Consider the following 26,791-nt stretch of genomic DNA (forward strand, 5'->3'; position numbering starts at 1 on the left):
TGTTTTTTTACTGGTGCACAAAATGAACCGTGCATCAACATCACCTTGTTCAAAGAACAAAACCAACACAGTGCATAAACTCACAACAAATTACACACCTGCAAATCAGTGTGACTTCTACTGTTGCCGTATCCGTCATACGCTGATAGGGAGACGTTTTTATTTACACGATGAGTCGGGTGTGTTTTGACCTCCACCGAACCCCTGAGCCCGACTCACCAAACCTCTAGGGTTACATCGAACCCAGGTTAAGAACCACTGCTCTAAGGGTTGATTAAAACATGGTTTCATATAATTTGGCAAGGTTGTAAACTGAGTTAGATATAGCTATTTGATACACTTAAAATCAAGAGTAGGATTACTAATTTAAGTGTTAAGATTTGTATTGGCCCTGGACCCCTGTGTGGTGGAAAAGTTGGTGCTATAAGTGGTAAGAAACCCTGGTCTATGATATAGGTACTCTGCTGTTTTTAGAAATCTGATGCAGAAGCTGTCTCACACAAGTTTAGCTAAATAGTAGTCTGACTGGGTGGTTTGGCAGACTGGATGGAGGAGTTATCTGTTTGGCAATGTGTATCTGAAAACTGATGCTGTCGCCTCCAGTATGTGAAGAATGAGACGCACAATTGAGCCTTGGAACCCTACCTTATTTCACCTTATATTTATCATCTAATGCATGTTATAATTCAGTATAGAAATCTTATGCAAAAACGGAGGCTCTGAAAAGTTGATCTAAATATCAGTTGTCTGACAGGGTGGTTTGGCAGATGCAATCACTTTGGATGGAGGAGACATATACACTGCTGGACTGAACTACGAACTGCATCCCATTATTGCTGAGAACTATGGCTCCTGTAAGATAACTATTTAATTTTGAGTCATTTGACTAACAAAATGTTTAAAATGGAACGTATTAACCTTTTTCACCTTAGCATCCGAGGGCTGTTACTATGCTGTGGCCGTGGCTAAAAAGGGCACCGGATTTGGCATTCAAGAGCTGGAGGGGAAGAAATCTTGCCACACCGGTTTGGGGAAATCTGCTGGTTGGAACATTCCAATTGGAACTCTGGTCTCAATGGATATACTGAAGTGGAAAAGCACTGAAGACAAACCAATTGAGGAGGGTAAGTGACAGCTGTCTTGTATGTTAAAGACAAGGGATGTCCAAACTTTTTGGCATGGGGGCCACGTTGGGCCAAAAAGCTGACTGCATGTAAAGTAACTGATAAGAGACAACTTTTATTAACCCCTACATCAGACCCTGACTGTTTGACTCCTACCCTATTTACTTCTGTGACGATCTCCCTTAAAGTTTTGTAAATCAAATGTCACGCAGCTAAATTGCACCAAACAGAATACGTGGTGAGTGTTTTGCATTGTAGTGGATTTACATGGGTTTAAATTATGTATTGTGGTTGTATCTTCGGTTCAGCGAGCAGGTTATGTAACATGTGTTAATGTTCTGAGTAGTAAGGCTCTTTTAAATCAATGCTGTGCTCAAACATTTGGTGAATTTCATGATCATAGATCTGAATCCCAAAAATAAACTACAAGATGGTGGCAATTTCGCAGCAAGGAGACTGACAGATATCAAGTTTCAGCTGGAAACACCCCGCGGGCCAGGCTTCATACTAAACTTGCGACTTCTAGCGGGCCTGTGGGCTGTAGTTTAAACACCCCTGTTAGACCAAACAATGTGACTACTTTTTTTTTTTATTAAACATGTCTCTTTTTAGGTGAATTAATGTTTGAGTTAAAAAAAAAAAAAAGTATGGGGTGCACCTACTGGCAGACTGCTTAAGAGATGGTGTCAGTCCACTTGTATTAAATTGTTACAAAAAGCATACAGAAATGACCGGAAATGTGCAACCACTTAAATACTAGACTTTAGAAGTTTGTTTGACATCTAAGCATGTCTCATGACAATTTTATTTTTTCTCCCTAGCGGTGGCGAGCTTCTTCTCTAAAAGCTGTGCCCCTGGAGCGACCAAACTGTGTGATGGCTGCAAGGGAGACTGCTCACGGTCCCACAATGAGCCCTACTACGATTACAGCGGCGCTTTCCAGTCAGTTTGCATCCATCTTTTCCAAGCATAATGTCTGGATATATGGTAATTGATGAGAACTGTTCCTGTAGGTGCCTGGTGGAAAATGGGGATGTGGCTTTTGTGAATCATCTGACTGTGCCTGGTGAGTTCCAAAGAGTGTTACTGAGCCGTTTTTTACATGAAGTACATTTTCGCAGTTTTCCTTTCTGCTTTAAACTGTAGGTTGAATAATGTAAACTTAAATGGAAAGTTTGTGTTGTCTGCAAACATTGTCAAAACTGAGCATTGCAGGAAAATGCTGTTTCCCACCTGCAGATGGTGACAAGGCCAACTACGAACTGCTGTGCCCTGACAACACCAGGGCGCCCATGGACGATTACAAAAAATGCCACCTGGCCAGAGTACCAGCTCATGCTGTTGTCACCTGCAAGGACCCACAGCTGGCAGAATTGATCTGGAGAAGCCTCACCACAGTGCGGGTAAGATGCATGACTCTAATGCAGTTTGAGAATCAGTGTCAATCTATTGGTACAAGGACCACCTTTTTTAGTAGTTAAAAAAAAAAAAAAAAAAAAAAATTCTTTAGGAATTTTTATAATTTACCAAATGTTAAATCAATTTACAATCTCAATTATGACTTAATGTTGAACAGGGATGTCAAACATGGTGCCCAACAGATGAGTTTGGCAGGTGTAAAAATACTCCTGTTCTAAATGTGTCCACTGGATGTCACGATAGCAATTCTGTTAGGAAAGTAAATGGTTCATACTGGGGTGAGCAAGCAGTACTAGCAAAACAGGGCTATGGCTCCTCCCTCTACTTATATGAAACATCAAATCATTTGCTTTGAACAAATAATGCTTTGGCACCCTCATTTCCACAAAATGTCTCTTTGAAAAAGAAGTGGCTGCAGAGTGTTGTGAGAAGATCTTATTCACAGAAGTGAATGGGAAACCACATATTTGCAAGTTTGGTTGGCATCAATAAAACAAAGTTACACACAAGAACTTAACTTCCTGAAATTGTATTCCACTCAAAATGTGACACCTGATATTGATTGCACTTGTGGAAGCTCAAAGATTCAGTATCAGGAGGAAAAACAATCGGTAACACTGCGGTGTCTCATGTAGTGTTTTAATAGTTCTGTGAAAATGTACACAAAGTGAACAGCGATTTACTACTATACTGTCTCTTGTTCATACGTTTGGTTCTTTGAAATTGTTCGTTCGTTGAACAGCTGTTTTCCCATCAATAGTGATGCCTACAAGGCAGGGAGTAACTCGGCCCAATTGAATAGTTTCTACCTCAGTTTGTATGGGTGAGTCAGCACAGGATTAATGTAAAGGAACAGCATTTGATAAAAGGGTCTATTTTTTTTTTTTCAATCCCAAAGGCTGAGACTTGCAGTTTAATGGCTTTGTAGATTGAGGGTTTTTTTGCACCAATTTCCTCATCTTTTTCAACCAACTTGAAGTGTTGTCAAAAGGGTTATTTGGAATGTGCTTTTTCTATTTTAGCCAAAGAACCATCTGAAGTTTAGTTGTGCCAAGATTTTCCCTCCATGCGCCCTCTGAACAAATTAAGTTTTACACTTGAGTTCCTTTTTTAAAAAGCAGGTTTTTAGGTAACGCAATGATTTATTCTGAAGGTAATTCAGATCAGTGAACTGATTTAAGACTTGCTAATGAAGAAACATCTAAATGTTGCCTGATTGCTGCACTTGACATGCATGCTTTGGCTGTAGCCATTTTTGACAATGTACTATTCAGCAATCCTTGGTATTGTAGTTGTGATTTAACTTTTCCCCCTTTAAACCAGGACTTCAACCTGTTCTGCTCAAAGTCGTACGCTCCTGCCAAGAACCTGATGTTTAAAGATTCTACTGTGTCACTTGTCAAGCTGCCTGACAACACAAACTCCTTCATGTATTTGGGTGCCACATACACGGGCATTGTGCGCTCCCTGACAAAAGGTAGTAATGACATATGAACCTATAAGGCAAGCAGTCTTAATTTTATTTATTTATTTTTTCCAGAGGTCACTACAGCTAACAAAAGCGGTGCCATCACATGGTGTGCAGTGGGTGCTGCTGAGACCAGCAAGTGTAACAAATGGAGCTTTAACTCTATGCTGGATGGAGACTGCAAAATGATTTGCCAGGAAGGCCCCACAGTTGAAGCCTGCTTGAAAATGATCCTGGTAAGGTCCTGCTTTTTTTTTTTTTTTAGTTTTTTTTTAATTAGATTACATTTTGGATTCTTTCCTCTAGCGCAAAGAAGCGGATGCAATGGCAGTTGATGGAGGAGAGGTGTTCTCAGCTGGGAAGTGTGGTCTGGTTCCAGTCATGGTGGAGCAGTACAACGAAGGTACATTAATAAGGAAATGCTAATAGTAGCGTCCCCTATAGGTTCTCTTACAAATGCTTTGTAAGATATGCTAGCCATGTGTTTCCCCACAAGACTACAATGTATTTGTGGTAGTCTAGATGAGAGCAACTATTTGGCTTATAGTTACAGTTGGTGTCTGGTGGAGCAGCATAAGACCGTCAAGTCTGTCTTGCACAGGTGACACAGTAGGGGGTGCATGTGTTGACAAATGTGCAGGAGTAGAAGAGTTGTCTTACACAAATACATGACATTGTAAAGAAAGCAACTGAATTCTGACTTTGTTTTCCCTCCACAGTAATGTGCAGCATACCTGAAGGTAAGCAACTGTGTTCTCTTAGCTTGATCACAGGCAGCTAGACCAGAAGGGTGACAAACATTGACAGCTGGACTAGATGGCAACCAATTGGACCACCTTCATTGATATCCACCTCCTGCATATGCATGAATTTGATCTTTCACTTATTTCTGACTATCTGGCAAGCACTGCTCTTGATATTTTCATGTAGAATCGGCCTCCTACTTTGCTGTGGCTGTGGTCAAGAGGGGCTCAGGGGTGACCTGGGACAACCTGAGGGGGATGAGGTCCTGCCACACGGGCTTTGGCAGAACGGCTGGTTGGAACATTCCAATGGGGGAAATCTATAAGCAAACTAATGACTGTGACTTCAGTAAGTACTTTTATTTTATGGGGGAAATGTAATTTCTGTCTGCTCACATTTGGGCTCAAATTGCTCGCTCGGGAGATTTTCCAGACTTACATTTCAGAGCTTTTACTTTGAAGCACTGTAAAACACGCAGAAATTGTGTCAATTAGCAAGATACAAAAGTGCTAATTTACATTATAAATCCTATATGCTAGGGATATCAGCCTTTCACCATGGGCATTTCAAATACATAATGAAGATACTTAAACAGTTGTATAATAACTACTTTCTATGGTCAGGGAATGGTGCATAATCCTAATGGCAGAGTGAATCATTAGTTTTATTTGAAGCCTGCTGTCAGAAAACTATAATGTCATCACCACCTTAAAAATTATCAATAACACCCTGCTGCATACAGTCAAATCCCCTTCACAAGTGCAAGATTGTAACTTCTATTACCAGTGGTAGTTCAGACTTATTCTAGTGGTACTTTGGAACATTATGTTGCACTTAATTACATTTTTAAAACACAATACTGACCATTTTGAAATGACTCACTTCATGCGCCACAAGGACACTTTCTGAGTTCAAGCCACATTCTTAAAAAAAAAAAAAAATTAAATTGGTTCTCAAAATTGTTCACTATAGCTGATAACCAGGGGCGCCGCTAGGGATTTTGGGCCCCATGAAAAGAATCTTTACAGGGCCCCAACACAGTGTCATTATTTTTTCTGTATTATGGGACGGCGTGGCGCAGTGGGAGAGTGGCCGTGCGCAACCCGAGGGTCCCTGGTTCAATCCCCACCTAGTACCAACCTCGTCATGTCCGTTGTGTCCTGAGCAAGACACTTCACCCTTGCTCCTGATGGGTGCTGGTTAGCGCCTTGCATGGCAGCTCCCTCCATCAGTGTGTGAATGTGTGTGTGAATGGGTATATGTGGAAGTAGTGTCAAAGCGCTTTGAGTACCTTGAAGGTAGAAAAGCGCTATACAAGTACAACCCATTTATTATTTATTTATAATTCCATCATCATTAGGGGCCTCTCTGGGCCCCCCTCTATCATGGGCCCCTAGAATCCGTCTCCTTTACCCCCCCTTTTCGGCGCCCCTGCTGATAAAACAAAGTGGTTAAAACGGTCAAGTTGCTCACTAAAAAATGTATCAAGTGTTTTCTATTTTGACACATTCACATTGCTCTGAATATATAAAACAGAAGGGCACTGCCGCATTGCATTACTATTCCCCAGTGCATAACCTGATCTATTTTGTTAAAAAAAAAACTGCATTCTTGATGGTGTCTACGAATATCTCCCCACCTTCCTCAGCCAAGTTCTTCAGTAGCGGTTGTGCTCCTGGCGCGCCGGCCGACTCCCCATTCTGTTCTCAGTGCGCCGGCAGCGGCAAAACTGTGGCTGACGAGTTCAAGTGCAAGGCCAGTGCTGAGGAAAAATACTACGGCTATGCTGGCGCCTTTAGGTAGGATGGTAGCAGTGATTATGGCAAATACATTGACCTTTCTGGTAGCTTTTATTGGTCCTCTGCATTGACTAAATTCAAATGTAATTCAGTATTTGTCACCAATGACACAAAGCCAAGATATTTTGTTCAGTGATAATAACCTACTGTACATTGTTTTTAGCATCTTTAATTCACGTTATTTATAAATGTGGTCCCTTACCTTGAATTTGGCTCCCCTTGAATATCAAGATCTTCACATTTCAAAATTTTGCTCCTCAATTTTAGATGCCTTGTTGATGGCTTTGGTGACGTTGCCTTCATTAAACACACAACTGTACAAGAAAACAGCGATGGTAAAGACTTGATGCATCTTTTTTCCTCAGCCATCATCTTTGTAACATTTAAAAATGTGCCTCTTCCATTCTTGCAGGAAATGGTCCAGCATGGGCTCGCAATCTCTCCAGCAGCGACTATGAACTAATCTGCCCCAGGAAGCCGTCGGTTCCAGTCACACAGTTTAAAGATTGCTACCTGGCAGCCACCCCAGCACACGCTGTGGTGACACGACCAGAGACCCGCAATGACCTTGTTCGTGTTCTCCAGGATGAGCAGGTCAGAAGACAGAAACATTTTTAGCATTAATACGATTTTGCTCTACTTCACATCATTTAATCCATTTAACTTCTTCTTCTTTTTTTTTTTTTTTTTTTTTTTTCCCCACAGGCAAAGTTTGGAAGGGGCAGCACTACAAATTTCAAATTGTTTGAGTCGGAGTCTGGAAAGAATCTGCTCTTTGAAGACTCCACAAAGTGTCTCCAAGAAATTCCTGCTGGATCCAGTTATGAGAAGTTTTTAGGAATGGGGTACATGAACACCATGAATGTGCTGAGGCAGTGCAGTGACATCACTTCAGGTTAGTACTGTTCCTCACAAAGTGGAATTATGGCTGATAACTGTATTTTACTTAATAATTTCAACTGTTTTTACAGATCTGGAGAAACTGTGCACTTCCCATAGCTGCCAGTCAAACTAGATGTTTGTTCGGGTGTCCCTCACTGGCTCAAACTCTGGATTGTCACTAGTAACTCTGAACAACATATTTCCTTGTTCCTGGATTATGTTTTCCCAACACCTACTTGTTAAAATAAAGCCTTTCAATGACTTGTGGAGTCCTGGTTTTGAAGTGTTACGAAATGGTCAACAATTGTGCATTTTCCATGATCATACTCATTCTGACTTTTTTAAATCAAGTAATGCAACATTAACCTCTACATCTTTGTGGATAAACTAACCAAAAACTGTCTGCATGACCTAAAAAGACTAATACTTAGTATTAGTGAAGATTTTAAACTGCGGAGAGATGGAGCAGCTCTGACATTCGGCGCAAGTCCGTTTGACTTCAAGGTCTGTTACTAAACTTCGGTCTTAAATTTGGACACTAAGCACTCTTAAACTGGTCACATGACTGTAAAGTTCTGACTGCAGTGTGCAAAATGTGCAATTTGGATAAATAAGGTAGTCTGCTAGCTAAGACCTTCTAAAATAAAACTCTTAAAGCTAGTGGCGCAAGAGTTTTAAAAGGTAGATTTGCACAACTGCAAGGAAAGTGTTTTTGATCCCAGCAGCATGTGGAGAATTCTAGAACCAAAATCAAACTTTGAAGTTCACACCAAGTGAGGCACTGATGCAGTAGTGGGTTTTTTTGTTGTTTTTTTTTACTTTGAATTGCTATACTTAAAAACATTTCAATGATGCTCATTAAGATCCCTGGAGAATTAACTTTTTATATATTGTCTTTCCTGCATTAGTTTCAATGCAAGCAAATCAGCAGGAAACAAGTTACACCCTTTCCTTCATGCACAACCAGCTAAAACCCACCGACTCAAATTGTGTAGTCATTACCAACAGACTTTAATGCCATATTACGAGTCTTGCCCCCCCATCTTTCCCTCAAGGCCAGAGTTAACATTTACAAGGCCTACAAAAACCTTCATGGAAATTGCATCATCTATTTGGATTTGAGCAGATAGTACATGCTCTCCTTAAGGGAGCAGATATACATTTTACTTCTTTCTGCTCCTTTTTGTTCAATATTTATTTGAAATGTTATGTTGATAGGAAGGAAGCAGTGTTTTGTCAGTTGTCAGCTCACTATGACCCTCAAGATTGATGGCTCCATTCACCATTCCTGCCTAGCTGATGCTACAGGAGCTTTGAAGAAGCTTGGGGTGGGATGAAGCTATTCCTCATTCCCTCTCTAAAAGGTGGTTGGAAGGTTCAACGTAGAGCACTGTTCGAAACCCAGACCTTTTGGAGACCCTCACAGCACAACTTCCCTTCTTCTTCGCCGCCGGTCAAGTTGGAAATGGTGTAGTGGTGTATTTGAGGCTCCACAAGGATGAGACAGTTTAGATTACATTTTTCTTGGGAAAGGCCAGAGTTGCTCCACTCATGCAGACAGCAATTCTTCGACTGGAAATCACAGCAGCAGTTCTTACAGTTTGAGTTGATCAAATGTTGCAGAAGGAGCTACAACTTGAGTTGGACAAGCCCATTTTTTAGACTGATAGCACAACTGTTCTGAAATACATTTGTAATTAAACATGTCGATCCATACCTCTCTGGCAAACACAGTCTCCATCATCAGAGAAGCAACAGATACTCATCAGTGGAGATATGTAGGCTCAAAGGAGAACCCGGCAGATGATGCATCAAGAGGAACAAGGGCAGAAATTATGGATAAATGGGCCAAAGTTACATGTTATTATGCATGTGCATGTTACTACATTACATATATCATTACAGTGTGTATATAATTCGATGATGGAGCCTTTTGATAATTTTTTTTTTAGAGCACTTTAGGCTGAATGCAGTGACTCTTAGCTGAGCGTTTAATGATTTAGAATGCATAAAAAAAAGAATAGCGTGTTCTGATCTTTCATAAGGATTGTGAATGACAAACACAATTCCCCAAAAGTGCAGTTCCCCTTTCAATTCAGACAATATTCCTCTATTTAATTAGAAATGAACAAAAAATAGTAAATAGTTGAAGAGAGATCTGCTTCCCTCTTGTAGAAGTACAATTTAAATGTTGAAAATCATATGAACAAACACAAAATCCTTACTTTTTGTCAAAGTAGCTGTCAATAGTGATACAAAAAAAGGAACAAGAAAAAATTTAGAAATTAAATAAAAAATGCAAATGAACATTTTTTTGTTGATTTTTTTAAACGTGGCAACACAAGCTTGTCATTTTATCAAATGAAGTATGAAACGTAAATAGACAATAAAATAAACGTTGCAAAAATGGGTAGCTCTCTGTGTGATTGGAAACACCTGGTATAGCTAATACAGAGTGATCAACCATGAAATTACAAATTATATTGTCAACTATTTTTGGTGAATGTGTGCGCTGTGATAAACATGGATTACAAGCTCGTCTCCTCTAAAAAAACAACCAAAACCTGTTCTGATCTTTCATAAAGATTGTGAATGACAAACACAATTGCAAAAAAAATGCAGTTCTCCTTTAAATTCAGACAATATTCCTCTATTTAATGAGAAATGAACAAAAAATAGTCAATAGTTGAGTGGGGATCTGCTTCCCTATAGTGAAAGTACAATTTAAATGTTGCAAATCATATGAACAAAAATCAAAATCCTTACTTTTTGTCAAAGTAGCTGTTAAAAGTGATACAAAAAACGGAACTACAAAGAAATTAATACTGAAATAAAAAATGCAAATGAACAACATTTTTTGTTGTTGATTTTTTTTTAAAAGAATATGGCAAAACAAGCTTATTCGCTTTATCAAATGAAGTATGAAATGTAAATAAGCTATTAAAATAAACGTTGCAAAAATGGGTAGCGCTCTGTGTGATTAAAGACACCTGGTATAGCTAAAACAGAGTGATCAACCATTAAACTACAAATTATGTTGACTGCATTGTCAAATATATTTGGTGAATGTGTGTGCTGTGGGGCAGCACGGTGTAACAGGGGTTAGTGCATGTGCCTCATAATACGAAGGTCCTGAGGGATCTTTCTGTGTGGAGTTTGCATGTTCTCCCCATGACTGCGTGGGTTCCCTCCGGGTACTCCGGCTTCCTCCCACCTTCAAAGACATGCACCTGGGGATAGGTTGATTGACAACACTAAATTGGCACTAGTGTGTGAATGTGAGTGTGAATGTTGTCTATCTATCTGTGTTGGCCCTGTGATGAGGTGGCGACTTGTCCAGGGTGTACCCCGCCTTCTGCCCGAATGCAGCTGAGATTGGCTCTAGCGCCCCCCGCAACCCCAAAAGGGACAAGCGGTAGAAAATGGATGGATGGGTGTGCGCCGTGATAAACATGGATTACAAGCTCGTCTCCTTTAAAAAAAAATTCTCACAAGAGAGGTCTACCTATAGACAATATATTTGGGAGTGTTGGTAATAATAAAAAATAAAGTTAAGAATCATGCGAGAGTAAAAATGTAACAATAATTTGTGTGACACAACTTGATTTTTAGTGTAATGTATCCTGATACAAACAATCACTAAGGGTGTTTTACTCTAACACACAACATGAATGTCTACGCACAGATTCAAACATCCATAACCATAAGTGACAACAACAACAACAACAACAACAACAAGGCCTGTCACATGACAGGTACCAGAAGACACAATCTTTTTTTTCTTCTTTTTAATTTCCGGCAGACTGGACGCATCTTAAGCGTATTGCTGCTCTCCACTGGTCCTTATTTGAATTCCTTCATCACCTCAGATCCTTTTGTGTAGTCCAGTCTTTTGCAGGAATTCCAAAACAGTTTTTGCCACTGCTTGATGTTCCCAGCTTAATATGCTTTTAAGTGTAGTGTCCTCGTTTCTAGTTTCTGGCAGTTTTGCGTGCATTATGGCTCTCTCTTCATTGTACCGGTATTTATTGCAGTCTTTGAGGATATGGGTGACACTTTCTTCCTCTCCACTTGTGCATTTTAAACACTGATAGTTTATTTATTTGCCATGCTGTACTTGCAACTGTGGGATGCTCACCCCTATTACCGCCTTTTAATTAAGTCATATTTTTGGAACGGTCTGTGTATATTTGCATGTAATCTGACCATTTGTTCTTTAAATGTTTTGTTGTTACTTCTACAGGATTACCTGCATCAATTATTTTCACTAACTCTAATATTAAGAGATCCACATCCCTGGCTCTGACAGGATCCAAAGAGGAACAGGTGACCACACACCACGGGGCCCAACTGCAAATCACATAATCCTATCTCCACTGCTCTGTTCCTTACTGAGTGCATGAAATGTTTCCTCCTCCCTCTACCGATAGTCCCTTGGAGTTGCCAGTGCTCTCCCATCACCCTCTTAGTGTGGATTAAAGACCCCCAGCTCTGCAATTTAGCCCAGTAGTTCAGCACCAGTTTGTACATTTTAGGAATCTTTAGGCACCTCACAATTCTTGGGGGGACGATTCAATTCCGAATTGATTCTCGATTCAACACGATTCTAGATTCAAACTGATTTCAATGTAGTATATGGCATACTTATAATAACAAAACCAAAAAAAAGGTTACAGGTTACAAAACCTCCTATTGGTAGTTGACGTATGACATATAGGCGCACCAAGTAAGCATAGAGATGGCCTAAAATAGTATTTTTTTAATTGGTTCTCAAAAAAAAATAAAAAAAATAATGTATATTTAGTATTTATATTTAATATTTATATTCAAAATGTGTATTTAGATTTAACATTTACATTAAAATTTACCATTTGGACAAAATATTTTTTAATTTGATATTTTACATGTAACATATACATTTAAATTTAGCATTAAGATTTAACATTTATATTCAGATTTATTATTTAGATTAAACATTTAAATTTAACATGTACGTTATATTTAGCATTTATATTTACCATTAAGATTTATTTAACATTAAAATGTAATACTTATACTAAAATTTACTATTTCAATAAAACATTTGTATTTGACATTTACATTTATCGTTTACATTAACATTTCTATTTTAAATTTAGATTGAAAATTTCAATTTAACATTTATATTTATAGTTTATATGAAACATTGTATCTAATATTTATATTTAGTTTTAACATTTATTTATAAATGTTATATTTAGATTCAACCTTTAGATTTCACATGTAATGCTCACATTCAGATTTAGTATTTAGATTAATCATTCATATTTAACATTTATATTTACAATGTATATGTTATTGACCATTTATATTTATATTAAATATTTAAATTGAAGATTTATATTTCACAATTAATTTTAACATTTAGATTCATATTTAATATTTAAATTGAAGATTTATATTTCCCAAATAATTTTAACATTTAGATTCCACATTTAAATTCAGATTTTTTATGTAGATTAAATATTTATATTTAACGTGTGTATTCAGCATATATGTTTACATGCAACATTTATGTTTAACATTTACATTTTACCATTTATATTTAACTTTTAAAGTTAAAGTTAAAGTACCAATGATGGTCACACGCACACTATAGGTGTGGTGAAATGTGTCCTCTGCATTTGACCCATCCCCTTGATCACCCCCTGGGAGGTGAGGGGAGCAGTGGGGAGCAGTGGGCAGCAGCGGTGCCGCGCCCGGGAATCATTTTGGTGATTTAACCCCCAATTCCAACCCTTGATACTGAGTGCCAAGCAGGCAGGTAATGGCTCCCATTTTTATAGTCTTTGGTATGACTCGGCCGGGGTTTGAACTCACAACCTACCGATCTCAGGGCGGACACTCTAACCACTAAGCCACTTACATTTAACATGTATATTTAATATTTATATTTAACATTTTAATTTACCATTTAGAGATAACATTTATACTCAGCTTTACTATTTGTATTAAGCATTTATATGTAACATCTATATTCACATATACATTTAGCAATTATATTTAACATCTATATTTAACAGTTGTACTATTTAGATAAAGCATTTACATTTAACATTTAGATTTAACATTTTTATTTACCTTTATATTTAACATTCATATTTAACTTTACATTTTACCATTTAGATTTAACATTTACAATTGACATTTGTATTTAACTTTTATATTCAACATTTACATTCAATATTTAGATGTAGATTTAATGTTTATATTTATATTTAACATTTATACTTAATATTTAGATTTAGATTTAACATTTTGATTCAACATTTATGAATGTGACTGTTAATGTTGTCTGTCTATCTCTGTTGGCCCTGTGATGAGGTTGTGACTTGTCCAGGGTGTACACCGCCTTCCGCCCGTGTGCAGCTGGGATAGTCTCAAGCACCCCCCGCGACCCTGTAAGGAACAAGCGGTAGAAAATGGATGGATGGATTTAGATTTTAACATTTATATTCATATTCAATATTTACATCTACATTTATGTTTAACATTCATATTATGATTGACTATTTAGTTTAAACAGTTTTGTATACAAATTAAATTTAACATATATATTTACATTTAACATTTTTATTTAACATTTAGATTTTACATTTAAATTCAACATTTATATTTAGATTTAACAATTATATTAGAAATCTAATGTTTATATTTAACATCTAGATTTAGATTAAACATTCATATTTAACATTTAAAATGTAGATTTAGATTTAGCAATTGGATTCAAAATTTAGATTTAACATCTTTATTCAACATTTGGATTTAGCATTCATATTTAACATTTATAAATGAGCTAAGCGTGAGAAAAGTAATAGAAGTGTGAGATGAGTGAGATAAATATTCAACATATATCAGCTGGAAAAGCGTGATTGCACCCCATGAGGACATTTTGTGTACTGAGCACACACATACTCAATTAGGAAATGTGGGCCAGCTGTGTCTTTCACCTTTTTTTTTTGGTTTTTGAGTTCAGAGTTTTGCTATAAAAGGCCACACAGGCTACCTTTCAGTCTGCTGACCTGGAGACCTTTCACCATGAAGCACCTTCTCGTCCTGGTCCACCTCCTCCTTGCCTGCCTGGGTAAAAACTATTTGCTTGCAAACACACACTTTGTTGGTCATATGTGATGGGTTTTTCTTCTCCATGTGTCTCCACTGGCAGCCGCTGTCTGGTCGGCCCCTGCTGACACGGAAAAGGTGAGGTGGTGCGTCAAGTCGGACAAAGAGTACCAGAAATGTATGGACCTCGCAGCCAAAGCGCCTGTGTTCACCTGTGTGAAGAGGACCAACTCAATGGATTGTATCATTGCCATTCATGTGAGTTGTTGTCTTTGTGTTCTACACTCTTCATACAAAATGTTTTCACTTAATTTTAATTTTTCAAATAAACCAATAGAACTGTTCAAGTAATAATAGTTGTGCTCTGGACCAGTGTTTTTCAACCTTTTTTGAGCCAAAGCACATTTTTTTCAAAAAAAAAATACGGAAGCACACTACCAGCAGAAAAGGTTAAAAAATGAAACTCCACCAGGTTGTCGTGCCTTATTTTGAGTTTGTTGTAGTTTCCTGTGTAGTGCTTTAGTTCCTGTCTTTCGCTGTTATTTTGGTGACCCTTCCTGTTTTGTTGTTGTTCTCCTGTAGCAGCTTCACTCCTTCCTTTGAGTGCTATTGCCTGCAACTGCTTTGTTTTCGCAATCAAGACTATTTAAGTTGTGCGTATGCTATCCTTCTTTGTGGGGACATTGTTGATTGTCATGTCATGTACGGATGTGCTTTGTGGACGCCGTCTTTGCTCCACACGCAAGTTTTTGCTGTCGTCCAGCATTCTGTTTGTTGACTTTGTAGCCAGTTCAGTTTTACTTTTGTTTTACATGCTTCCGTGCCTTTTCCTAGCAGGACTTGCTTTTTGTAGTAATTTTTGGTTTCAGCGTTACATACCTTTTTTACCTGTCTCCCGCTGTGCTCTGCATATTGGGATTGCCAAGCTCTACACAGTGCAGGCACTAGACAGCGGCACATTATTATGATTATTGATTTGCAAAAAATATTTTTTAGACCAATTAGGTGAAGTGGCATAATTTCCCACGGCACACCAGACAATATCTCAGGGCACACTAGTGTGCCGCGGCACAGTGGTTGAAAATCACTGCTCTGGACATTGCGTTGCTGCAACATCAACGTAACACCCATCAGACATCACTGTTCCCACCCCCACTACCCTCTATTCGCAATCTTCTTGACAAATGCTAAACTGTAAACTATGGTCAACCTGCACTTCAATGCAGTTTCTATGTTGCTAGACAAAGCTCAAACAAAATCTCGTTGACACGTATGTTGACTTAAGTGTTATTATGACAAAGTGATTGATTGAAGTAAACAATATTATGCAGACTGAAAAATATTGTGCAAGAAAGTACAAAGCATCTGATTGGCCCCATAATTGTGTCCGTTATTATTATTTATTATTATTAACAAAGCGAGTCCTTCTGTGTGGACACAATTATGTAATGCTACTTTTGCTGCATAATGACACTTTGTGGAGGATTCAGTTTCTTTTTGAATATATTGTTCTATAATAGAGGTATTTGAATGTCATATTTACCTTAAAACCCCCCCCTCCCCAGCAAGTTCAATGAATGCTGCTTCAAACACACCAGTGTTAATGCTAGTCAAACATGGATTATGACTGTTTCTTAACCATTGTTCAGAGCCAACTTGTTTTCAGAATTCGTTTCCAACATGGTCCCCTGTAGTCACGTGAGGGGCTTTAAACCAATCATTTAGATCGTCTGGTCAAAAGCCTCATGTGACTACAGGGCGCCATGCCGGCGGACCAACTTTCAGAGTTGGTCATATTCTCTCTATACACGACTCTGCCATTGTTGGAACTCGAGAGCCCCTTAGGGACCTGCCAAAAGTTTTTCAGTTATGTACACGTTTTCACCACTTGTGGCAGGAGTGACAAATCAAACCGAAGTCTGGCGCTATGGGCCTAAAAGTAAAGGTTCAAAAGTTATGACCAAAGTAGGGTTGTCCCAATACCATTAATTTGGTACCTGTAACAAAATGTATATCGATACTTTTCCAAATAAAGGGAACTACAAAAAATTTCAATATTGGCTTTTATTTTAACAGACAATCCTACAATACAATGAACATGTGTCCTATTGCACTCTAATAACAATTTTACAAGGTTAAAATACAAATTAAAAGGCATTAAACACATTGGGATTTTCTTGTTGCACTCAAAGAACAATTTTTTTCCATATTGCATAGTCTGCTATAAACAAAACATTTGACATATTAAATGATTTATAGTTGCCATTCCTGGTTTGTGCTTTAAGAAAAATACAATGAAGTACCAAACTATGGATAAATGTACAGATAAGCCATGAAGCAGGTAAAACACATTGTAGCATTTTGTTACACAATTAAATAATTTCACTTGCATTAATTGATGCTAATATTTGGCATCTAGCCAAGCAGTTGTGTTTGCATCTACATGTGTACAACAGGGAAGCTGTTTAACTCGAGTCATCTTTGTGTTTGCAAGAACGTTAATGTGTTGGCTGAGTGGGTGAGTAAAGGGAGGGAGCGCGTGCACTGTGCAGAGGTGAACGGGTTTGGTTGTGTCCTGCAAAAGTAAAAATGCAACAACCAGGCGGCCTCGTCATTCTGACCCCTAAGTGGAACTGAGCAGACCTTTTGCCTTTGTAAAGATAAGGGTGTTCCCCTCAACAAAAACAACCCAGAAGGGAACATCTGCCCTGTGCTCCTCGACTATGGTCTGCACCAGAGCTGAACAGGACAGGTGTAACTACATTACCGGTCACTATAACTCATTGTGCAGATCTGAATGCTTATTCAAATGTTACTTAAGTTTGAAGCAAAGGTGGTAATACTAATCGCCACGTTTAGCGAGGCATGTTTTAAAGCAACACTTGCAGCACGGCGTCACCTTTTTATCGTTAGTTTTGAAGCCAAAATACTTCAATATTGCGCTTCACACAACCTCTTTATTAACCAGTAGAAATGCTGTCATTTTTGCCCTTCTTCCACTCCAAGATGTTATCGCTTACTGCACTGTGCCTTTTGACTTTCAACATGTACCTCGGCTCTGTAGTCACAGCGGCATTCAGATGAACGGTATCGGTGTTTTTCAAAGACAGATTTCAATTGGTATCGCGGTACTTTAGTAGTACCGGTTTACTGTACAACCACAGACCAAAGTGGTGAAACTATTTTCACTTGTACTTTAATTTTGACAGTTTGGTTAAAAATATTCCTGAGTTTTTATTTTATCGCAACATTGTATGCAAGTGGATCTTTATTTAAAGGTACTAAGTTCTCTAATCAGCTTGACCTAAGGGTTATCTTTGGTCAACACATGGTTTCATGTCATTTGAAATATACATATTGAATATGATTACAATCAAGAGTAAGATTACTAATTTAATGTTCAGATTTGTATTGGAGAAGTTGGGCCCTGAGGCCAAAAATGTTATGAACCCCTGGTCTGATATACATTTTCTGCTGTCTTTATATTTCTAATGCAGAAACTATCTCTCACAAGTTTAGCTAAATAGTAGTTTGACTGGGTGGTTTGGCAGATAATATTGCTTTGGATGGAGGAGTTATCTGTTTGGCAATGTGTATCTGTGGAAACTGATGCTATGTAGCCTAATGATCCCAAAAGGCAGAATGTAAAGATTTGAAAAAAGTGAGACCTCCAATTGAGCCTCACCTTATTACATTTCTCATTGAATGAATTTATAATTCAGTTTAGAAATCTTATGCAGAAATGTAGTCCCTGAAAAGTTGATCTAAATATCAGTTGTCTGACAGGGTGGTTTGGCAGATGCAATCACTTTGGATGGAGGAGATATTTACACTGCTGGACTGAACTACGAACTGCATCCCATTATTGCTGAGAACTATGGCTCCTGTAAGATAACAATTTAATTTGAAGTTCATTTGACTATCAAAATGTTTCAAATGGAACGTATTAACCTTTTTGACCTTAGCTTCCGAGAGCTGTTACTATGCTGTGGCCGTGGCTAAAAAGGGCACCGGATTTGGCATTCAAGAGCTGGAGGGGAAGAAATCCTGCCACACCGGTTTGGGGAAATCTGCTGGCTGGAACATTCCAATTGGAACTCTGGTGTCTATGAATATACTGAAGTGGAAAAGCACTGACGACAAACCAATTGAGGAGGGTGAGTGACAGCTGTCAAGCCATCTCGCATGTTGAAGACCAGGGATGTCCAAACATTTTGGCCTGGAGGCCACGTTGGGCCAAAAGCTGACTGCATGTAAAGTAACTGATAAGAGACAACTTTTATTAACCCCCTACATCAGACCCTGACTGTTTGACTTCTACCCTATTTGCTTCTGTGACGAATTTAAAGTTTTGTAAATCAAATGTCACGCAGCTAAATTGTACCAAACAGAATAAATGTGGAGTGTTTTGCATTGTAGTGGATTTACATGATGTATTGTGGTTGTATCTAAGGTTCAGCGAGTAGGTTAAGTAACATGTGTTGATGTTCTGAGTAGTAAGGGTTGTATAAATCAATGCTGTGCTCAAACACTTGATGAATTTCATGATCATAGATCTGAATCCCAAAAATAAACTACAATATGGTGACCATTTCACAGCAAGGAGACTGACAGATATCAAGGTTCAGCTGGAAACACCCCGCGGGCCAGGCTTCATACTAAACTTGTGACTTCTAGCTGGCCTGTTAGACCTACCCATGTGACTACTTTTTATAAAACATGTCGCTTTTTGGGTGAATTAATGATTAAGTAGTATGGGGTGCACCTACTGGCAAACTGCTTAAGAGTGTCAGTCCACTTACATTAAATGTTACAAAAAGCATACAGAAATGACCAAAAATGTCTACTATACTATACTTTACAAGTTAATTTGACATCTAAGCATGCCTCATGACAATTTTATTTTTTCTCCCTAGCGGTGGCGAGCTTCTTCTCTAAAAGCTGTGCCCCCGGAGCGGCCAACGAGACCAAACTATGTGATGGCTGCAAGGGAGACTGCTCACGGTCCCACAATGAGCCCTACTACGATTACAGCGGTGCTTTCCAGTCAGTTTGCATCCATCTTTTCCAAGTATAATGTCTGGATATATGGTAATGAGAATTGTTCCTGTAGGTGCCTGGTGGAAAATGGGGATGTGGCTTTTGTGAATCATCTGACTGTGCCTGGTGAGTTCCAAAGAGTATTACTGAGCCTTATATTACATGAAGTACGTTTTCCTTTCTGCTTTAAACTGTAGGTAGAATTCTGAAATTTTAGTGGAAAGTTTGTGCCGTCTGCTAACATTGTCAAAACTGAGCATTGCAGGAAAATGCTGCATTTTGTAAACATGCTGTTTCCCACTTGCAGATGGCGACAAGGCCAATTACGAACTGCTGTGCCCTGACAACACCAGGGCGCCCATGGACGATTACAAAAAATGCCACCTGGCCAGAGTACCAGCTCATGCGGTCGTCACCTGCAAGGACCCACAGCTGGCAAAATTAATCTGGAGAAGCCTCACCACAGTGCGGGTAAGATGCATGACTCTAATGCAGTTTGAGAATCAGTGTCAATCTATTGGTACAAGGACCACCTTTTTTTAGAAGTTAAAAAAAAGTTTAGGAATTTTTATAATGTATTTACTAAATGTTAAATCAATTTACAATCTCAATTATGACTTGATGTTGAACAGGGATGTCAAACATGGTGCCCAACAGATAAGTCTGGCAGGTGTAAAAATGAAACTGCTGTTCTAAATGTGTCCACTGGATGTCACGATAGCAATTCTGTTAGGAAAGTAAATGGTTCATACTGGGGTGAGCAAGAAGTACTAGCAAAACAGGGCTGTGACTCCTCCCTCTACTTACAGTATATGAAACAAGTTATTTGCTTTGAAAATGTCTCTTTGAAAAAGAAGTGGCTGCAGAGTGTTGAGAGAATATATTCTTCACAGAAGTGAATGGGAAACCACATATTTGCAGGTTTGGTTGGCATCACTAAAACAAAGTTACACACAAGAACTTTAACTTCCTGAAATTGTACTCCACTTAAAATGTGACTCCTGATATTGATTGCACTTGTGGAAGCTCAAAGATTCTGTATCAGGAGGAAAAACTATTGGTAACACTAATGTGCAGTGTCTCATGTAGTGTTTTAATAGTTCTGTGAAAATTTAAACAAAGTGAACAGTGATTTACTACACTACACGTGAGTCTCTTGTTCATACGGTTGGTTCATTGAACAGCTATTTTCCCATCAATACAGTGATGCCTACAAGGCATGGAGTAACTCGGCCCACTTGAATAGTTTCTACCTCAGTTTGTATGGGTGAGTTAGCACAGAATTTGATACAAGGGTCTATTTTTTTTTTTTTTTAATCCCAAAGGCTGTAACTTGCAGTTTAATGGCTTTGTAGATTGAGTTTTTTTTTGCACCCTTTCCTCAGCTTTTCAACCAACTTGAAGTGTTTAAAAGTTTATTTGGAATGTACTTATTCCATTTTAGGCCCAAAGAACCATCTAAAGTTTAGTTGTACAAAGATTTTCCCTCCATGCGCCCTCTGAGCAAAATAAGTTTTACACTTGAGTTACTTTTAAAAAGCAGGTTTTTAGGTGAAGCATCTTATTTATTCTGAGGGTAATTCGGATCAGTGAACTGATTAAGACTTGCTAATGAAGAAAAATCTAAATGTTGCCTGATTACTGAACTTGACATACATGTTTCTGCTGTTTGCTATTCAGCAATCCTTGGTATTGTAGTTGTGATTTAACTTTTCCCCCTCAAACCAGGACTTCAACCTGTTCTGCTCGAAGTCGTACGCTCCTGCCAAGAACCTGATGTTTAAAGATTCTACTGTGTCACTTGTCAAGCTGCCTGACAACACAAACTCCTTCATGTATTTGGGTGCCACATACACGGGCATTGTGCGCTCCCTGACAAAAGGTAGTAATGACATATGAACCTATAAGGCAAGCAGTCTTAATTTTATTTATTTATTTTTTCCAGAGGTCACTACAGCTAACAAAAGCGGTGCCATCACATGGTGTGCAGTGGGTGCTGCTGAGACCAGCAAGTGTAACAAATGGAGCTTTAACTCTATGGTGGATGGAGACTGCAAGATTATTTGCCAGGAAGGCCCCACAGTTGAAGCCTGCTTGAAAATGATCCTGGTAAAGTCCTGCTTTTTTTTTTTTTAAAGTTTTTTTTAATCAGATTAAATTTTGGATTCTTTCCTCTAGCGCAAAGAAGCGGATGCGATAGCAGTTGATGGAGGAGAGGTGTTCTCAGCTGGGAAGTGTGGTCTGGTTCCAGTCATGGTGGAGCAGTACAACGAAGGTACATTAATAAGGAAATGCTAATAGTAGCGTCCCCTATAGGTTCTCTTACAAATGCTTTGTAAGATATGCTAGCCATGTGTTTCCCCACAAGACTACAATGTATTTGTGGTAGTATAGATGAGAGCAACTATTTGGCTTATAGTTACAGTTGGTGTCTGGTGGAGCAGCATAAGACAGTCAAGTCTGTCTTGCACAGGTGACACAGTAGGGGGTGCATGTGTTGACAAATGTGCAGGAGTAGAAGAGTTGTCTTACACAAATACATGACATTGTAAAGAAAGCAACTGAATTCTGTTATCCCTCCACAGTCATGTGCAGCATACCTGAAGGTAAGCAACTGTGTTCTCAGCTTGATCACAGGCAGCTAGACCAGAAGGGTGACAAACATTGACAGCTGGACTAGATGGCAACCAATTGGACCACCTCCTGCAAATGCATGAATTTGATCATTCACTTATTTCTGACTATCTGGCAAGCACTGCTCTTGATATTTTCATGTAGAATCGGCCTCCTACTTTGCTGTGGCTGTGGTCAAGAGGGGCTCAGGGGTGACTTGGGACAACCTGAGGGGGATGAGGTCCTGCCACACGGGCTTTGGCAGAACGGCTGGTTGGAACATTCCCATGGGGGAAATCTATAAGCAAACTAATGACTGTGACTTCAGTAAGTACTTTTATTTTGTGGGGGAAATCAAATTGTCTGCTCACATTTGGGCTCAAATTGAGCGCTCGGGAGATTTTCCAGACTCACATTTCAGAGCTTATATTTTGAAGCACTGTAAAACACGCAGAAATGGTGTCAATTAGCAAGATACAAAAGTGCTAATTTACATTATAAATCCTATATGCTAGGGATATCAGCCTTTCACCATGGACATTTCAAATACATAATGAAGATACTTAAACAGTTGTATAATAACTACTTTCTATGGTCAGGAAATGGTGCATAATCCTAATGGCAGAGTGAATCATTGTAGTTTTATTTGAAGCCTGCTGTCAGAAGACTGTTATCACCACCTTAAGGATTATCAATAACACCCTGCTGCATACAGTCAAATCCCCTTCACAAGTGCAAGATTATAACTTCTATTACCAGTGGTAGTTCAGACTTATTCTAGTGGTACTTTGGAACATTATTTTGCACTTGAATTACATTTTTAAAACTCAATACTGACCATTTTGAAATGACTCACTTCATACGCCACAAGGACACTTTCTGAGTTCAAGCCACATTCTTAAAAAAAAAAAAAAGAGTTAATAATCCAACATAAAATGAGTTAATTGGTTCTCAAAATTGTTCACTATAGCTGATAACACAAAGTGGTTAAAACGGTCAAGTTGCTCACTAAAAGTATAAAGTGTTTTTTATTTTGACACATTCACATTGCTCTGAATATAAAACAGAAGGGCATTGCATTACTATTCCCCAGTGCATAACATGATCTATTTTGTTAAAAAAAACTGCATTCTTGATAGTGTATAAGAATATCTCCCCACCTTCCTCAGCCAAGTTCTTCAGTAGCGGTTGTGCTCCCGGCGCGCCGGCCGACTCCCCATTCTGTTCTCAGTGCGCCGGCAGCGGCAAAACTGTGGCTGACGAGTTCAAGTGCAAGGCCAGTGCTGAGGAAAAATACTACGGCTACGCTGGCGCCTTTAGGTAGGATGGTAGCAGTCATTATGGCAAATACATTGACCTTTCTGGTAACTTTTATTGGCCCTCTGCATTGACTCAATTTTGAGATGTATTTGTCACAATGACACAAGGCCAAAATATTTTGTTCAGTTATTGTAACCTAGTGTGCAATGTTTTTAGCATCTTTAAGTCACATTATTTATAAATGTGGTCCCTTGCCTTCAATTTGAATGTGGCTGCCCCTGATTTTCAAGATCTTCACATTTCATGAAATACGTTTTGCTCCTCAATTTTAGATGCCTTGTTGATGGCTTTGGTGACGTTGCCTTCATTAAACACACAACTGTACAAGAAAACAGCGATGGTAAAGACTTGATGCGTCTTTTATCCTCAGCCATCATCTTTGTAACATTTAAAAATGTGCCTTTTCCTTTCTTGCAGGAAATGGTCCAGCATGGGCTCACAATCTCTCCAGCAGCGACTATGAACTAATCTGCCCCAGAAAGCCGTCGGTTCCAGTCACACAGTTTAAAGATTGCTACCTGGCAGCCACCCCAGCACACGCTGTGGTGACACGACCAGAGACCCGCAATGACCTTGTTCGTGTTCTCCAGGATGAGCAGGTCAGAATACAGAAACATGTTTAGCATTAATACGATTTTGCTCTACTTCACATCATGTAACTTTTTTTTATTTTTTTTTATTTTTATTTTTTTTCACAGGCCAAGTTTGGAAGGGGCAGCACTACCAATTTCAAATTGTTTCAGTCAGAGTCTGGAAAGAATCTGCTCTTTGAAGACTCCACAAAGTGTCTCCAAGAAATTCCTGCTGGATCCAGTTATGAGAAGTTTTTAGGAATGGGGTACATGAACACCATGAATGTGCTGAGGCAGTGCAGTGACATCACTTCAGGTTTGTACTGTTCCTCACAAAGTGGAGTTATGGCTGATAACTGTCTTTGACTTATTCCTTTCAACTGTTAACAGATCTGGAGAAACTGTGCACTTCCCATAGCTGCCAGTCAAACTAGATGATGGTTCGGGTGTCCCTTACTGGCTCAAACTCTGGATTGTCCCTAGTAACTCTGAACAACATGTTTCCTTGTTCCTGGGATTATGTTTTCCTAACACCTACTTGTTAAAATAAAGCCTTTCAATGACTTGTGGAGTCCTAGTTTTGAAGTGTTACTAAATGGTCAACAATTGTGCATTTTCCATGATCATATTCATTCTGACTGTTTTTTTTTTTTTTTTAAATCAATGCACAAATCAAGTAATGCAACATTAACCTATACATCTTTGTGGATAAACTAACCAAAAACGGTGTCTGCATGACCTAAAAAGACTAATACTTAGTATTAGTGAAGATTTTAAACTGGAGAGAGGGAGCAGCTCTGACATTCGGCGCAAGACTGTTTGACTTCAAGGTCTGTTACTAAACTTCGGTCTTAAATTTGGACACTAAGCACTCTTAAACTGGTCACATGACTGTAAAGTTCTGACTGCAGTGTGCAAAATATGCAATTTGGATAAATAAGGGGGAGTCTGCCAACTAAGACCTTCTAAAATAAAACTCTTAACGCTAGTGGTGCAAGAGTTTTAAAAGGTAGATTTGCACAACTGCAAGGAAATTGTTTTTGATCCCAGCAGCATGTAGAGAATTATAGAACCAAAATCAAACTTTGAAGTTCACACCAAGTGAGGCACTGATGCAGTAGTTTTTTGTTTTTTTTACTTTAAATTGCTATACTTAAAAACATTTCAATGATGCTCATTAAGATACCAGGATAATTAACTTGTTATATATTGTCTTTCCTGCATTAGTCTCAATGCAAGCAAATCAGCAGGAAACAAGTTACACCCTTTCCTTCATGCACAACCAGCTAAAACCCACCGACTCAAATTGTGTAGTCATTACCAACAGACTTTAATGCCATATTACAAGTCTTGCCCCCCCCCATCTTTCCCTCAAGGCCAGAGTTAACATTTACAAGGCCTACAAAAACCTTCATGGAAAATGCATCACTTATTTGGATTTGAGCGGGTAGTACATGCTCTCCTTAGGGGAGCAGATATAAGTTTTACTTCTTTCTGCTCCTTTTTGTTCAATTCTTATTTGAAATGTTATGTTGATAGGAAGGAAGCAGTGTTTTGTCAGTGGTCAGCTCACTATGACCCTCAAGATTGATGGCTCCATTCACCATTCCTGCCTAGCTGATGCTACAGGAGCTTTGAAGGAGAAGCTTGGGGTGGGATGAAGCTATTCCTCATTCCCTCTCTAAAAGGTGGTTGGAAGGTTCAACGTAGAGCACTGTTCGAAACCCAGACCTTTTGGAGACCCTCACAGCACAACTTCCCTTCTTCTTCGCCGCCGGTCAAGTTGGATATGGAGTAGTGGTGTATTTGAGGCTCCACAAGGATGAGACAGTTTAGATTAAAATTTTCTTGGGAAAGGCCAGAGTTGCTCCACTCATGCAGACAGCAATTCCTCGACTGGATTTCACAGCAGCAGTTCTTACAGTTTGACTTGATCAAATGTTGCAGACGGAGCTACAACTTGAGTTGGACAAGCCCATTTTTTAGACTGATAGCACAACTGTTCTGAAATACATTTGTAATTAAACATGTTGATTCCAAATCTCTGGCAAACAGTCTCCATCATCAGAGAAGCAACAGATACTCATCAGTGGAGATATGTAGGCTCAAAGGAGAACCCCTCAGATGATGCATCAAGAGGAACAAGGGCAGAAATTATGGATAATTGGGCCAAAGTTACATGTTATTATGCATGTTACTACATTACATATATCATTACAGTGTGTATATAATTCGATGATGGAGCCTTTTGATCGTTTTTTTAGAGCGCTTTAGGCTGAATACAGTGACTCTTAGCTGAGCGTTTAATGATTTAGAATGCATAAAAAAAAGAACGTGTTCTGATCTTTCATAAGGATTGTGAATGACAAACAAAATTCCCAAAAAGTGCAGTTCCCCTTTCAATTCAGACAATATTCCTCTATTTAATTAGAAATGACCACAAAATAGACAATAGTTGAGTGGAGATCTGCTTCCCTCTTGTAAAAGTCCAATTTAAATGTTGAAAATCATATGAACAAACACAAAATCCTTACTTTTTGTCAAAGTAGCTGTCAATAGTGATACAAAAAAAGGAACAAGAAAAAAATTAAAAATTAAATTAAAAATGCAAATGAACATTTTTTTGTTGATTTTTTTAAACATGGCAACACAAGCTTGTCATTTTATCAAATGAAGTATGAAACGTAAATAGACAGTAAAATAAACGTT

General features: G+C 38.7%; 2 protein-coding genes across 3 annotated transcripts in view; both read left to right on the plus strand.

Moving 5' to 3' along the window:
• The window catches only part of LOC133574318 (serotransferrin-like), a 9,397-nt gene extending 1,698 nt beyond the window's left edge, over nt 1-7,699 (plus strand). The window contains exons 3-17 of the mRNA XM_061926467.2: nt 755-854; nt 933-1,124; nt 1,946-2,066; nt 2,138-2,190; nt 2,364-2,527; nt 3,867-4,020; nt 4,084-4,247; nt 4,318-4,414; nt 4,731-4,751; nt 4,942-5,103; nt 6,404-6,554; nt 6,822-6,889; nt 6,967-7,148; nt 7,260-7,449; nt 7,526-7,699. Of these exons, the coding sequence (XP_061782451.1) occupies nt 755-854; nt 933-1,124; nt 1,946-2,066; nt 2,138-2,190; nt 2,364-2,527; nt 3,867-4,020; nt 4,084-4,247; nt 4,318-4,414; nt 4,731-4,751; nt 4,942-5,103; nt 6,404-6,554; nt 6,822-6,889; nt 6,967-7,148; nt 7,260-7,449; nt 7,526-7,569 (1,863 nt within the window). The 3' untranslated portion in view covers nt 7,570-7,699. The remainder of the gene's footprint in view (nt 1-754; nt 855-932; nt 1,125-1,945; nt 2,067-2,137; nt 2,191-2,363; nt 2,528-3,866; nt 4,021-4,083; nt 4,248-4,317; nt 4,415-4,730; nt 4,752-4,941; nt 5,104-6,403; nt 6,555-6,821; nt 6,890-6,966; nt 7,149-7,259; nt 7,450-7,525) is intronic.
• A 6,733-nt stretch (nt 7,700-14,432) lies between these two features.
• On the plus strand, nt 14,433-24,645 carry LOC133574317 (serotransferrin-like). Of its 2 annotated transcripts, XM_061926465.1 has the most exons (17): nt 14,433-14,559; nt 14,641-14,795; nt 18,324-18,423; nt 18,503-18,694; nt 19,454-19,583; nt 19,651-19,703; nt 19,885-20,048; nt 21,306-21,459; nt 21,523-21,686; nt 21,756-21,852; nt 22,163-22,183; nt 22,356-22,517; nt 23,360-23,510; nt 23,783-23,850; nt 23,928-24,109; nt 24,209-24,398; nt 24,473-24,645. In XM_061926465.1, the coding sequence occupies exons 1-17, from the start codon at nt 14,514-14,516 to the stop codon at nt 24,514-24,516; spliced, it is 2,073 nt and encodes a 690-aa protein (XP_061782449.1). In that variant the 5' UTR covers nt 14,433-14,513; the 3' UTR covers nt 24,517-24,645. The 2 variants fall into 2 exon arrangements, with proteins under 2 accessions (XP_061782449.1, XP_061782450.1); XM_061926466.1 differs by lacking the exon at nt 22,163-22,183.
• The last annotated feature ends 2,146 nt before the right edge of the window (nt 24,646-26,791 follow it).

The sequence above is a fragment of the Nerophis lumbriciformis genome, linkage group LG31 (genome assembly GCF_033978685.3).
Source record: "Nerophis lumbriciformis linkage group LG31, RoL_Nlum_v2.1, whole genome shotgun sequence".
NCBI classification, from domain to species: domain Eukaryota; kingdom Metazoa; phylum Chordata; class Actinopteri; order Syngnathiformes; family Syngnathidae; genus Nerophis; species Nerophis lumbriciformis.